General features: G+C 36.5%; 1 protein-coding gene across 1 annotated transcript; it reads right to left on the reverse strand.

Moving 5' to 3' along the window:
• Positions 1 to 1,365: 1,365 nt before the first annotated feature.
• LOC148852462 (uncharacterized) lies at positions 1,366 to 2,326 on the reverse strand. The gene has a single exon (XM_088946691.1). The coding sequence runs from the start codon at positions 2,229 to 2,231 to the stop codon at positions 1,530 to 1,532; it is 702 nt and encodes a 233-aa protein (XP_088802817.1). The 5' UTR covers positions 2,232 to 2,326; the 3' UTR covers positions 1,366 to 1,529.
• Positions 2,327 to 14,112: the final 11,786 nt, after the last annotated feature.

A 14,112-nucleotide genomic window follows, 5' to 3' on the forward strand; every position in this document is an offset into this window, starting at 1 on the left:
ATTTGGATTATTTTCAGATCCTATCTCATTTTTTGGATATCTGCTTGCAGCATTTGAAGTCCTATTAAAGCGCTTTCATGACAGCCATCACCTGGAGTTTCAGAACTGCCGACTTGGTTTGCAGTACCACAGAGAGAAAAGTTCTTTTGGACCTGAAAAAGGGTTTCAAATATCCTGCAAATTGGCTCTCTTCTTGGGATTCAAACAACAAAGTTGTATTTGTGAAGGGATCAGGCAAGCGAGATGAGGCTTGATTTTGAAAAACTCACAAAATGGAATTGTGAAGAGAACATTTCTTGTACAAACAAAGAATTTATAAAATTGAAATTAAGATGTATTCATGATTCAAATATTTTGAATGGAAAATGGGTTTTTAAATTTTATTTGTAATTGATGTTTTTTTATTTTTTATTTTTGTATTTCATTTCAATTTAAGTGAATATAGAGAAACAGGTTATTTGAACCTAATTAGAAAAAAATTAAAAGAAAAGGTTATATGAAAAAAAATGCTTTAGCGGCAATTACAACTGCCGCTAAATGGCAGCAGCGGCTGTCGTTAAAAGTATTTTTAGCGGCAGTTTTTTATTTGTACTGACAGTCTTAAAAACTGCCGCTAAAACTTCTAGTGATAGTTCTTTTAGCGACTGTTTGCCGGCTGCAGGTAATGTCTCTAGCAGCAGTTTTAGGGACCTTTAGCCGCAGTTTTGACTGCCACTAAAAGTCATTTTTCTTGTAGTGTTAATTATGTATATCCCCTTACCCTCTGGTATTAGAAACCCTACCAATGTGTCTACTTCCGAAGGCTAATAGGATTATCACATTAGAAGACCCCAAGCATTTTGTACAAGAAAAATCCAGTACATGATAGAGAATAGTTATGCACAATTTCCAACTGGAGGGAATGGTATTTTCTTGTACAAAGTAAATACAAATGGAGTTATTAGCATAAATTTAAAATCTTGATTACTAACCCCACTTGGTTATGGATTTGGTGATTGGGTCTCATGTTTGGGAAGACTACTGTCGTTGAGATCACCTTTCTGTTGGAGGGAGATGCTCCTACTTTTTGGCGTCTTTCAGTCTTTTGTTCCGCTTGCAGTGGTTTCACGTACCAGTTGGTGCTCAATGATTTCTTCTGTTTCATCAACAATTAAGTAGCTGCTTGGTGATGGTATTTCTAGTTGTTTACTTATCACTTTGTTCTTAATTTTCTTGCTGTTTGTAGCATTTTTGTTTTTTTTGAAGCGAAAAGGCAAATTCATTCTATCATCAACAGTTCTTGCAGATCACCTGGCCCATGAGAGAATTCAAAAGGAAATCTGGTGTAGTGTTCCGGATATGATGACCAGCATGGGAGATAGGAAATTGAGCTAAGTATAAGCCACTTTATTACAAGATCCGGGTGAAAAACAAAAAGAACATTAAGATCAGGTTGCACACTGATTGATAAAATTGCAGAACATATTTTGGCTTCTACAAAACAAAAAACAAAGAGAAAAAGGAGAAACAACGTCGACCCAGTTTCATTTCTAGCTATGATATGCCTGGGAAGCGGCGTAAGGAGGGTAGTGGTTGGTGGTGGAGGAATTTTTCTTCCTTGAGAACAAGAGATCTCCCACAAGAGGAATTATAGGCTTCTTCTTCAGCATCTTTCTTTGCCCCTTGCTTATTCCAAAATAACCTTCTTTGTCCAAAAGACTTAGTACTTCAGCTAGTGATGATGAGTATTCCATCCTTGGTATTGGGTCCTTCGTAATCTCTTCTTTACTTATACCACCCCGCCGATAGCCTCTCTCTCCTGTTATCTCTTTCCCTGAAGCGGCAACCTCGGCCTCTGCCAACTTAGACATGTTGTCGTGAAGTTCTGCATACAGTGAAGCCAACGCTATCACGGTTTCTGACTCCTTCTCCTTCAGCGATTTTAGCTCTCGTTTCGTTTCCTCCAGTTCAGCTTCCAGCTTCTTCAATGCATTTGCCAAAGAAGACTCATCATCCATAGCAAGCCTATGATTCGATAATGGAGGCGAAGCTGGTGATAGCTGCTGGAACGTGGTTCGTTTTGTTTCCCTTTTGGAACTTGTGCAAGGCTTTTGATCAGAAGAGTTGATCTCATTGGGTAGAAACAGCTCACCGAAGATTGAGATGGCTTCCTTGACTGAACGAAATGGGCGAGAACTATCAACCATGTATTGATTATTAATGGACGTATCCTCGGAGGGTTCGGTTTCCATGAGTGGGAGAGAGGAGTTTACCGAGTGAGAATGTGTTTTCAGTGAGAATAATGATGAATGCAGAAGAGGTGCAAATATTTGATCATGGCTAGCTGTTGGTTTTCTTTGCTTGCACTTCACGGTAAGACAGACGAGTATATGAGAGAGATATAAGTGGTTAGAAACTCTTGTTTGAAGGTAAAGGAACAGTAGATACAATGTTTGGTGGTTTTGGGGACTTGGGGAGACACGACCACGCAACTTACGGTTAGATTGTGATCCACTGTGAAACAGAAGCTAATCTTGAGCGTCGATTAATTAATGAAAGTTTGTTCGTACAGTTTGGTTGATCACTGATTAGTGATTAAGCATGCAGTACATAGCTGTTGGTGGTGTTTTAGTCAATTGAATAATTCCTAACTCCTATAAATATCCTTGCACTCCTTCGTTTTCATTCCATAAATTCTCATATTTTTTCATATTTTCATATACTTACGTACTCTTTCATACATTTTCATACACTTTTATATTCCTTTACTCCTTATTTCCTAATTCTCAATTTTAGTTGAAATCAAGTTAGAATAGCACATTGTTGGGTTATGTAAGTAGTAATTAATTTTCATTTTTTCTAAACTTAGAATTTTAATATTTGAAATTTATTAAAATGGTCATTTTTTCTCAAAACCATTATCTTACAATTTGGTGGTGTCCAATCATAATATGATGGTATCGAAGTAGGTGTCAATAGCACGTACCAGGGAATTGGATGACAAGAAAAATTATATAAATAATGAAGGTTTGGAAACATGCCTATTTTTGAAGGATTGGTTAGATGTAGAGGACAAATTGCAAGGTCGGACATATGATAAATCAACTAATGATTCAATAAATGGTGCAAATCAAGTATAATATTTTTTACAATATTCAATAATTGTACAATATTTTTAACATTATTGCAAATTTTTATTTTCAATTTTATTTGAAAGTTATTTATGATTTTTCAATCTCATTGTAAATTTTTATTCTCAATTTCATTATTATTCCTTTCCAAATTACATTATAACTTTTTTTTTAAATTTAATTTATTATTTAATATATGTTTAATTGATTGAATAAATTGCATACATTAAATTTTAATGAAATAAATTTTTTAAAACTTTCTTTTGAATTTGATGTATAATTTGTTAATTGTTTGTGTTTTTGTTAATTTGTATTTTTAATTTTCTATAATTTTCTCTAAGCAAACAAAAAGAGAAAAAAGATTGGCCCATGGGCCTACCTGGCCTGGGATGGGCCCACTAGAGCTCGGGCTGTGTTGGGCTTCCCTCTTGAGGAATTCATGTCGAGAAGGTAGGGAATGATCCACTATATTGTGGGCGGTCGACAAAAATGGCTAGCACAACCCACATTACAACTCTACTGCTTGAAATCATTAAAAGTAAATTTCCAAGATTATAACTGTCAAAATATTTTTTGAGGAATTAGAATCTCCTAATAATACATGTCCCAACTCTTTTCCAACATGATTTGACACCGCACACCTTACCATGAACCTAAGGAGTTCACATCTCTGCCCCACAACACATCCCTGTTGTGGATTGGGAACATCTCCCGATGATAGTACCAGCTCGATGATGTCATCATCAGGAGATGTTCCCAATACACGACGGGCATGTGCTGTGGGGCGGAGATGTGATCTCAAACCTAAGACCCACCATAAAATTGGAGCTCGCCATGCATGAGATGAGTGGTGTCCATTGGTATTGAAAGGCTGTTGGAACATATTTCTTTAGCAAGAGAATTAGGACCCATAATAAAATTGGGAGCCCCCATCTCTTGCCCACAAAACTCATTCCAGCACCTTTATAGCTTGATTTGACATGGCACATCTCATCATGAGTCTATGACCCACCATTAAATTGGGGCCTGCCATGTAAGGGTAGTGCGAAATCATTGTGTGCTCGTAGAGACCGAATCTGTTCCTCACACCTGGCACCTCACATGCACATCCTATCATGCATTGGGAACATCTCCCGTACTTATTAGTTATTATTCATGGGAGATGTTCCCAATGCATGGTGGATGTGCCTGTGAGGTGCCCATTTGTGAAGAATAGATCCCATAACGTGCTCACAATAGTGAAAAACCCCTAAACTTGGGATAAGTGGAATGAAATCCACCTCAAAAATCTAAAATTACATCCCCCTTATAAACCGCATCCTGGCCGTGAAGTTGGTATCAATCCACGGGTAGGATTCATCTGGCATATACGGTTGGGGTCAGATTTCTGAGATGGACTGAACTATAAAAACCCCAATAAACTTTTACTCCTATTATAAAGAGAAAATTGTCCAAAATCATGGTGAATGATAGGGCCACTACCTTTTGTGATGAGGTGGCTTCAACATCCACCGTGAATTTGATTGTTTCCTCTTTTATAACAAGAGTGAAAGCTCCAAAATGTAGCTTTTTGTTACTAGAGCTATATATGATGACCTCACAACTATCTTAGTAAGCCGCAAGACCACAGTGAGAGTATAATGGTTTTGACTAGGGGTAAATATTGGTGATGGTGCAGTTGTTGGCTGAAGTTAAAAAAAAAAAAAAAAAAAAAGCCCAAGAACCAATTTCTTTGCATTTTGAAATCTGAATTTCTAGACCGTATAAGAAATTTGGACCAAATTTGAAAGCATAATTAGAACTGAACATACTTTATATGGATTCCATAGATTGTAGCACCTAGAGTGGTAGTTCACACTTAATATCACACCTAAATTAACCTCCAATTGAAAATGACACAATTGTATGTGAAGTCGATTCAGCAATACTCTTCTAGCCAATTTAAACTCCAACTGCTTGGGATTGGACACAGCTACATGAACCGCCTTTTCTTTGAGTTTTTCTTTAAAAACACAGTAAGGAGTTGATGGGAATTGGATTTTTCTATGCTGGTTTGAACTAGGGTTTTGGGTGCAAGGGAGAAGAGAAAGAGAGCAAGAGAGTGGAGAGAATGCAAGGTTTGCCCCCTTCTCTCTAATCCCTTTTATAGAGGTCTCTCTCTTAATTAGATTAGGTCTTAATCAAAATCAGATTTGGATTAGGACTTAATCCTATCATTAGAATGGAGCTCTATACCCATTTTCATACCAAATTTGACCTATACCACATGACAACATAAGTTGTCTCGTCACCTCTTTAATTAGTCCTACTAAAAATTGGCTTAGGCCCATTATCTTTAATGCTTCATATACATAGGCACTACATTGCTTCTTAGGCATGATTATTGTATGGTGTCGGACCCAAAAAAAGTCTCATACATGTCCATATGAGTTCATCCCATATTTGGAAGGAGACAAGCCAAATTCACTACACAAGGGAAATTAACCCCTCAGCCAAACAAGTTGGGCTCAGTTTGGGCCCATCACTTAAGTCTAAGTGATCCTTGGGTTCAACCACCCTATGAAACCTAAGGACAACGAACTGATTTGAGATAAAGCCCATCAAGTTATCATCCTTCTAATGGTCTCTTGCCCTTAATCTCTCAACCATATATAATCAAAAATAGTATTCACATAGAAGAACCGATTTCTTAGTATTTTAAAATAGGAATTTATAGATTGAACCTGCACAAAACTTGGTCCAAATTTGAAACCATAATTAGAACTGAACATACCTAATAGGAATTCCATAAGTTGTAGCTTCTATAGTGGAAGTTCACACCCAAGATGACATAAATCGACCTAAAATTGAAGATGGCACAACTATATGTGAAGTCAATTCAGCAATACTCTTCTAGCCAATTTGAACTCCAATTGTTTGGGATTTGGTGCAGCTATGTGAACCACCTTTTCTTTGAAGTTTTTCTTCAAAAACACAGTAAAGAGTTGATGGGAATAAGCTTTTTCTGTACTTGTTTGAAATAGGGTTTTAGGTGTAAGGGAGAAGAGAAAAAGAGCAAGAGAGAGTGGAGAGAATGCATGGTTCATCCCCTTCTCTCTAATTCCTTTTGTAGAGGTTTCTTTCCTAATTGGATTAGGTCTTAATCTAAATCATATTTGGCTTAGGACTTAATCCTCTCATTATAATGGAGCTTTGTACCCATTCCCATATCCAAATTTGATCTATATCACATGTTTAAACCCATTATCTTTAATGGTTCACATACATAGGCATTGCATGACTTCTTAGGCCTAATTATTGTATGATGTGGGACCCAAAAAGGTCCCACACAAGTCCCTATAAGTTTGTCCCGTGTTTGGAAAGAAATAGGCCAAATTCACTGCACAAGGGTAATAAACCCCTGAGCCAAACAAGTTGTGTTCAATTTGGGACAAACGCTTATGTTTAAGTGATCTTTGGGTTCAATCACCCTATGAAACCCAAGGGCAATGGACTGATATGAGATAAAGTCTATCAAGTTATCATCCCTGTGGCTACCCGACTCAGAGGGAGGATGGAATGTGGATATGGAGTGGAGTTGCAACCTAAATTTTTGTGAAATAGAAATCTAGGAAAACCCGAGATTTTTCAAGTTCTGATTTGGTTAGGATTTACCTCAGACTATTTCTCTTTGCTCTTGTTTTGGTGTCCATTTGTTTGCCCCTAGAGTTCCTTCGTCGATCGCTCTTCCTGGTTCATGGTGTTAAAAGACTTTGGTTGGCTCCCTTCAACCTGGGTTTCAACTGTTTGTTTCCTCCGCCACAAGAGCTTTTGATTTGCATTTACGGTCATCCGCATTTCCCACCTATACCCTGATCCAAGGACCTAATCCAGCCATTTCCTCCATCCCCTCTACTTTCTGTTTAGACTAACCAGTCTCCATAGCTTTCCCTTCCACCTTGGTTTCTCTGCAAGATCTTTCTAGGTGACATAGAATACCACACCAATAGTAGAAAATCAACGAGTTTTCATATTGAAAGGAGAGCCAGCTCTCCTTGCCATCATCAAGAATGCCCTTTGAACTAGTGACTAAGGGCTTTCTCACATCCGCCCTAACTCTTATTCTACTCCTCTTCAACTTTTTTCTTCCTCTCATCCTCTGGATTTAAATCCACAATTTCACCAGCTTCTTTATCTAATAGAATACCTGATTCTCTAGTTCTAAGCTATTGGGACATTTAAGATTCTAACCCACAAAACAACCATATTCATCTGCACCTCCGAGAGTAAAGCTTTCATTAGTATGTTCTTCAAGTCTTTCTCCCTAGAAAAGGATATCCACAAGAGGTCAACACCGGCTCTCCCGATCAGCATCTCTCCTTTAATCCACCACCACATGCTCTTGATTTGATCCACAACCCAGAAACGATCATAGGTTTATCAGATAGAACTTTGGCGTAGAGTCCGATCTTCCCAACTGTGCTCATTGTCAAGATCTTCTTCATTCCTTCTGGCCTCTCTTCTCCGTGCCCCTCCATCAATCCCACTTTCAAACAGAACAGGAGTTATGTGATCTTTGTCTTACCCAGAAGTTCTAAGGCTTTTTGTGATATCCTTTGTCGGTCACTAACAGCTTGTCTCATTGTCGACTTGATATGACTAAAAGTTTTCTCTTAAACAAAATCCCAGACGCCAAAAATTATTATTCAACAAAATTTGAAATTTGGAACTAGATGTTTTAACAACCATAGTTGTTGTGATTTATAGTTGTAAAAGAGATCAGGTTTAAAACACTAAGAAGTGCTTTCTGATTATATGTTGGAGAACACATTTTTGATATTGGAATCAACAATCAAGAACCTGTATAGGGTTTAAATTGGTGTCAGAATTTGACTTGAACTAGGTGGGACTCGTCAAACAATCTCAAGATGAGCTTTCTAACTCTGGATGCAATAACCAAATGGCATTGTGTAGCCAATATGTATGTTGACATCTAATGTTGGAACCTATATAGCCAAAATTCGACTTTACTTGCATGAGGTTCATCAAACAATCTCTTCATATTCAGATTTATCATCTCTATGGTTCTTTTTGAAAATTTGAAAGAAATTGAAGGATAAAAGAGTCACAAGATATATTTAAGTCCTTTTGAAAAACATGAGGTATGTTTAAGTCGAATAATGAAAATTGAGAATATGTTTAAAGTATTTTACCATTGTTTTTTTTTTCAAACCTTCACCCCAGCCTTTGATTCTGATTTTAAGTTGTTTAGAGACTGACCAACTAGCAATTGCCATCTCACTAAGAAAGCAGACAAAGTTCCCAATTCACCCTGGTCACTCTCTTAGCTCCAACACCTGGCGGCGCTTCACATGAAAATGTAGACTCTGAAAATGGCTACAAAATAACAAAGTGGAATGGAAAATCTTCGCCTATCTCATCACAATTCAATTTAATCTAAATAGTATAAAGGATTAGAAATGTCTTAATATAAAGTCATCCTCCACTACGTTATTAGGAAAGAACATTACAACCTTCTTGATTTTCCTATTAAGTATGAAAATGCTTTATTTTCTGTCATTAGATCTTAGAGTGAAGATTACAATGAACAAAAACATGCTTTATTTATTTATTTATTTATTGTCATTAAAATCTCAAGCTTGGTTCTAGTTGTATGCTTAAATTCATGATCCTACGACATTTGTCTTCTAGGAAATCATCACAAAGTAAAATATATTTAAGGATTCTATGATCCTATAGCTAGGAATATTAAATCCTTGGGGAAAAAGACTTTTGTTTGTTTGGACATACGTCATGGTTGATGTGGGTGTATTTAGTACTAAATCATGGTTGTTAAGAGAGATCTCAATTACCTTGTCTACTTGTATTAGTTGTCTGGTGGAGGTGTTCGATCAACATCCGTCTAAGACTCTAAGTAGGTCTTCGTCTAAGAAGTAATATTTAATCTGATGGAAAAAAATGAAAAGCTACCGGTTAGGAGCTGTGTGTGTGTGAGAGAGAGAGAGAGAGAGTTTTTGTTGAAAGAACTAATTTATGCCAAAAATGGTCGAACATTGCTTGTATTACTGGTGTGAAATTTTAATTCTTTTATCAGTCCAAGAAGTATGGAATTCGAAATTGCTATGGAGAAACTATTTTCTCCTAAGATCAATCTAGGATTAGGTGACCAAAATTCATTTTTAAACTAAGTTAGGATCATACGTATCACCTGATACGGATACCACAGGTTTAAACTGGCAAAGTGGTAGTTTACATCTAAAATTTAGGTCCAAGTTAAGTCCAAAGCTGAAGATGGCACAGTTCTAATATAAAACTCAATCCAGCAAATTCCTATGTGAATCAATATGCATTTAAAGATGTTTCTTTGTGTGCAGTGTGAATGTCTTGAGCAATCTGTGTTTTTTCTAGGAAAGCTCGAGAAATAAGAGAGAAAAATCTCCTCTTTAAGCTTTGTGGAAGTAGGGTTTGGAGGTTGGAAGATGTGTGATAATCACTCTCAAAATCCTCTCATACTCTATCTTATATAGAAATAGAAAGTAATAATCATATTAGGAGTTTCTAAATCTGAGAGAGAGTTTTTGTTGAAAGAACTAATCTATGCCAAAAATGGTCGAACATTGCTTGTATTACTGGTGTGAAATTTTAATTCTTTTATCAGTCCAAGAAGTATGGAATTCGAAATTGCTATGGAGAAACTATTTTCTCCTAAGATCAATTTAGGATTAGGTGACCAAATTTCATTTTTAAACTAAGTTAGGATCATACCTGATATGGACACCACATGTTTAAGCTGGCAAAGTGGTAGTTTACATCTAAAATTTAGGTCCAAGTTAAGTCCAAAGCTGAAGATGGCACAGTTCTAATAAAAAACTCAATCCAGCAAATTCCTATGTGAATCAATATGCATTTAAAGATGTTTCTTTGTGTGCAGTGTGAATGTCTTGAGCAATCTTTGTTTTTTTTCTAGGAAAGCTCGAGAAATAAGAGAGAAAAATCTCCTCTTTAAGCTTTGTGGAAGTAGGGTTTGGAGGTTGGAAGATGTGTGATAATCACTCTCAAAATCCTCTCATACTCTATCTTATATAGAAATAGAAAGTAATAATCATATTAGGAGTTTCTAAATCTGATTTCTAACTTAATTAGAAGTTCTCTAATTTGAAACCCTCCCAATCTCATTAGAAGTAAAAAAGATCGAAGCACATTACACATATACAATTTGACTCATACAGCCCAACTATCCACATGTCTTGTTAAATTAGTCGTATGACTAGTCACACTAGTCTATAGTATGAAGTGGACGTGGACCCATTACTAGGGATGGCAATTTCCCCCGTAAAACCGGGGCCCCACCCCGCCCTAAATGGGGTGGGTTTTCCTCGACCCTAAACAAGGACGGGGCGGGGACAGGGAAATAACTTTTCCCAAAATCGGGTACGAGGCGGGGGTTGGTTTTGTATGTAATTCCCCGAACCCGAAGGTAAATTAGTAAAATATATCTAGCTTTAATATTGATATTTAAAATATCTTTAAGTTTTCTTAAATTTTTAAAATCCTAAGATCCCATAATTTTATTTTTGAATTATCCCTAAAGTATTATAATTCAATTCTAAAATACCCCCAAATTCCTATATCCTATGAATAAACTGTCCATAAAATAGATATGTTTTAAGTAATTGCCTTGGAGCGGGGAAAATTCAGGGATTCCTCGTCCCTGATGGGGAATGGATGTCCTGCCCCGAACCCACCCCGCTACCAGGGACGGGGCAAGGTATCATGACTTCGGGGCGGGGACGGGGAGGGGGTGCCCCACCCCAAACCTGCCCCATTGCCATTCCTACCCATTACTCAAATAATTTTAATTCACACAATTTGATAGTCCATTAAACTTGAATATTATATGGTGTGGGACCCACTAAGTTCTCATATTAATCCATATGGGACCGACCTATGAAAAGAACTACATGGGCCAAATTCACTAAATGAACTTAATGACCCTCTAACTCAATCGTATTGGGCTTAGAATAGGCCCAATATGTAAACATAAATGGACTTTGGTTTTAGTTGCCCTATGAAGACTAAAGTCAATGAATTAACATGAGAAATAAGCCATCAAGTTTCAGCCCAAACGGTCTTTTGCTCTTAACATCTTAGTCCATAAAATTTATACACAACTCATAGGGAAGATCTCTTCCATGGTTGTAAAATGTAATGCCACAACTCTACTTAGATTGATTTCGGAATTAAAAACCTTTTAAAATCCTTTCAAAAATAAATTATTTATAAATATAAATATATTTTGTAAAATTAGTTTCAAAACTCTTTGAAATCCATTGGCAAAGGTTTTACATTTCCCTCAAAGAGAGTATTAACAAGGATATTCTCTTTGTCTAACAAAATGGTTAATCTTATCACAATGATCGTCCACTCAAGTGATATTCCAAATTTACCCAACATACCTAGGTATTTGACCCTCAGAGAATCTCAATAGTTGGTGCATCAAAAGTAATCCATTCCAATACTTAGTTTAGTATTATTATCAAGTTTGGGATAAATACAACTTTCTAATTTTGCCCATTTGTCTTCAAGGTCGAGGGTGTAATTGGAAATGATTTTTGTTCAATGTTTCAAAAAGCACCCAATGATTATACCTAAGGTCTAACCTTAACAGTTGAGACAATCTACTCTACCAATTTAGTAGTACATTAATGTTAGACCATCAGCCTTAACATGATAAACTCTCCAAGTTTATCAAATGGCTAACAACATTCTAAACTAGCAAAGCCTTATAAATATTCAATTTAAGGGGTAATACACAGAAACATAGTAAAACACACATAAAATAATAATGACCTGATTTCACTCAATAACAATAGTCAAAATACATTAGTCTAATTAGAATTAAGGACATACACTATTTAACACTTACACCTCTTAATGTTGGACTAACCCTTTCTTGTTGGTGTCTCTTTTCTTCTAGTTGCAATGATAGAAAGCTACAAGCACAAGTAATTATCCAATAATTTGAAAAGCTTGAAAGGCTAAACAAATAGGAAACAGAGACAGGGGTTCGACTGGTGGGGTGGGTGAGAGAGAGAGACAGAGAGAACTAGAACTTAGAAGGATAGGAAACCCGCTAAAGCAGCCCGTACATGGCAAGCTTTCTATTAGCAATAGGAGACCATTCGTTGATACATTTGGACCTATACCAATGAATACGATATTACTAATCCACTAGTGAAATTCCTTTACCCTTTACATGGACGAACCATATTGTCCATTGGTATAAGTCAATTTATAGAAACATAATCAGTTTATTGGTATATGGCACTTTTGCTGTAGTGTTATGCATTATGGCAGATCTTCTATTAATTGAAAGCCTAAAAGTGTGAAATTAGAAGTAAAAAGCATAAAATTAAGGAATACAAATCACCAATACAATTTATCATCACTAATAAGGGTTAGGGCTTAAGAGTTCAAATAAATAGATCACTATAATATGTAGCAGCTCAACATTATATTAATGATAATAGAATTGGGTTAAGTTGCCCATGAGGTCAATCCTAACCCTAACCCAATCATCTAGCCAACCTAACTTTTTTGAGATTGGGTTAGGCTAATCTGATCCAAGTGGCAGCCCTAGGCAAATCCACTTGACCACCTCCTAAATCCACGTACTAACTAGGGGTGATCATTCTTGGCCCGATGCAGCCTGCAAATTTTCAGGCCCAAGCCTAGGTTTTTGTGTGCAGGTTCGGCCTGAGCCCTAGCCTACACATCAAGTTTGAAAAATTCTAGGCTGAGCTTGGGCCCACCACTTCAAACCCAGCTTAGGCCTTGCCCAATTTGTAATATAATATAATATGTATTTTAAATATATTATAATATATATATTAATATTTACACACGTATATTTTATTTTATATTAAATATTTATTTTTATATAAAATATAAAAGTTTTATGTTTTGCTTTTACATAAAAATTATTATTTATGATTTTACGTGTCATCACTTAAGTCAGTTTTAGTATAAGAATTGTCCTCCAAAGCAAGGTGTAGGAAGGGGGTGTAAGGCACAGTTAGGGGATGGCCTATTTAAAGGATAGAGAGAGGCCAGTGAGTTGGGAATGAGTTTTCTGGATTAAAGATGTGAAAATGGGGAAATTAGACAGAGTACTCGGGGGTGCTAGGTGAAAAATGCCAAGGATCGGATGATTTTTAATATGAAGATGACCTCTATTTATGGAAGTGGCACCGAGATCCTAAAAGATAGGAGATAAGAGTATTTGCAACATATCGGAAAAGATAATATTTGATATGTTATCAATTATTAAGTGCACTACTAGGGTTTTGCCACATGTCTCATGAGGATCTTTTTGAGGATTAGCTTTCCTTCTCTTCAAAATTCCTCATTACTCACCATATGCTACTACTACTACCTTTTACATAATTTAACTTAATTGACATGGGAGTATTGACGTCACCGCTTGGCAGCCACCGTTTTGTATTTGTGCATAAGTGTTTGTGTTTATTGCATGGTGTTGGTTGATGACGGGTGACTTGTTTGTTGTCATCATTTGTTATTAATGGCTATTCGAATAGGCTGTTGGTAGAGGCTGTGTGACGGCTATGATTATTATTTTTCTCATTTGTTGTAATGTAATGAATGCCACGTGCGTCATTTATTTGGATGTTCAGTGTCTAAATGGTGGTAATGAATGCAGCGTTATATCTGAAATTAATGTGTATTTGTGTCCTGGTTTTCGTAAGGTGTGTTTGTGAATTATTTCCAATTGCTTTTGCATGACATTTCGTCTAGGCGTGCCTATTCTGTTTCCACACTACATGGTTGTAATTCTTTGAAAAGGATAGCCCTCCTCCGGCCGAGACGGGGTTCTAGGGGTGATGATTCGGTATGTGGCTCCTGTTACTATGTTTAGTTTTTCCTTTGAATTTGTGATATCCCCATGAAACTGGGCTTACACTGTTTGATTTTCCTCCTTGCA

Source organism: Nelumbo lutea, chromosome 5 (genome assembly GCF_056320005.1).
Source record: "Nelumbo lutea isolate HS-2025 chromosome 5, American lotus-T2T, whole genome shotgun sequence".
Classification (NCBI taxonomy): Eukaryota; Viridiplantae; Streptophyta; class Magnoliopsida; order Proteales; family Nelumbonaceae; genus Nelumbo; species Nelumbo lutea.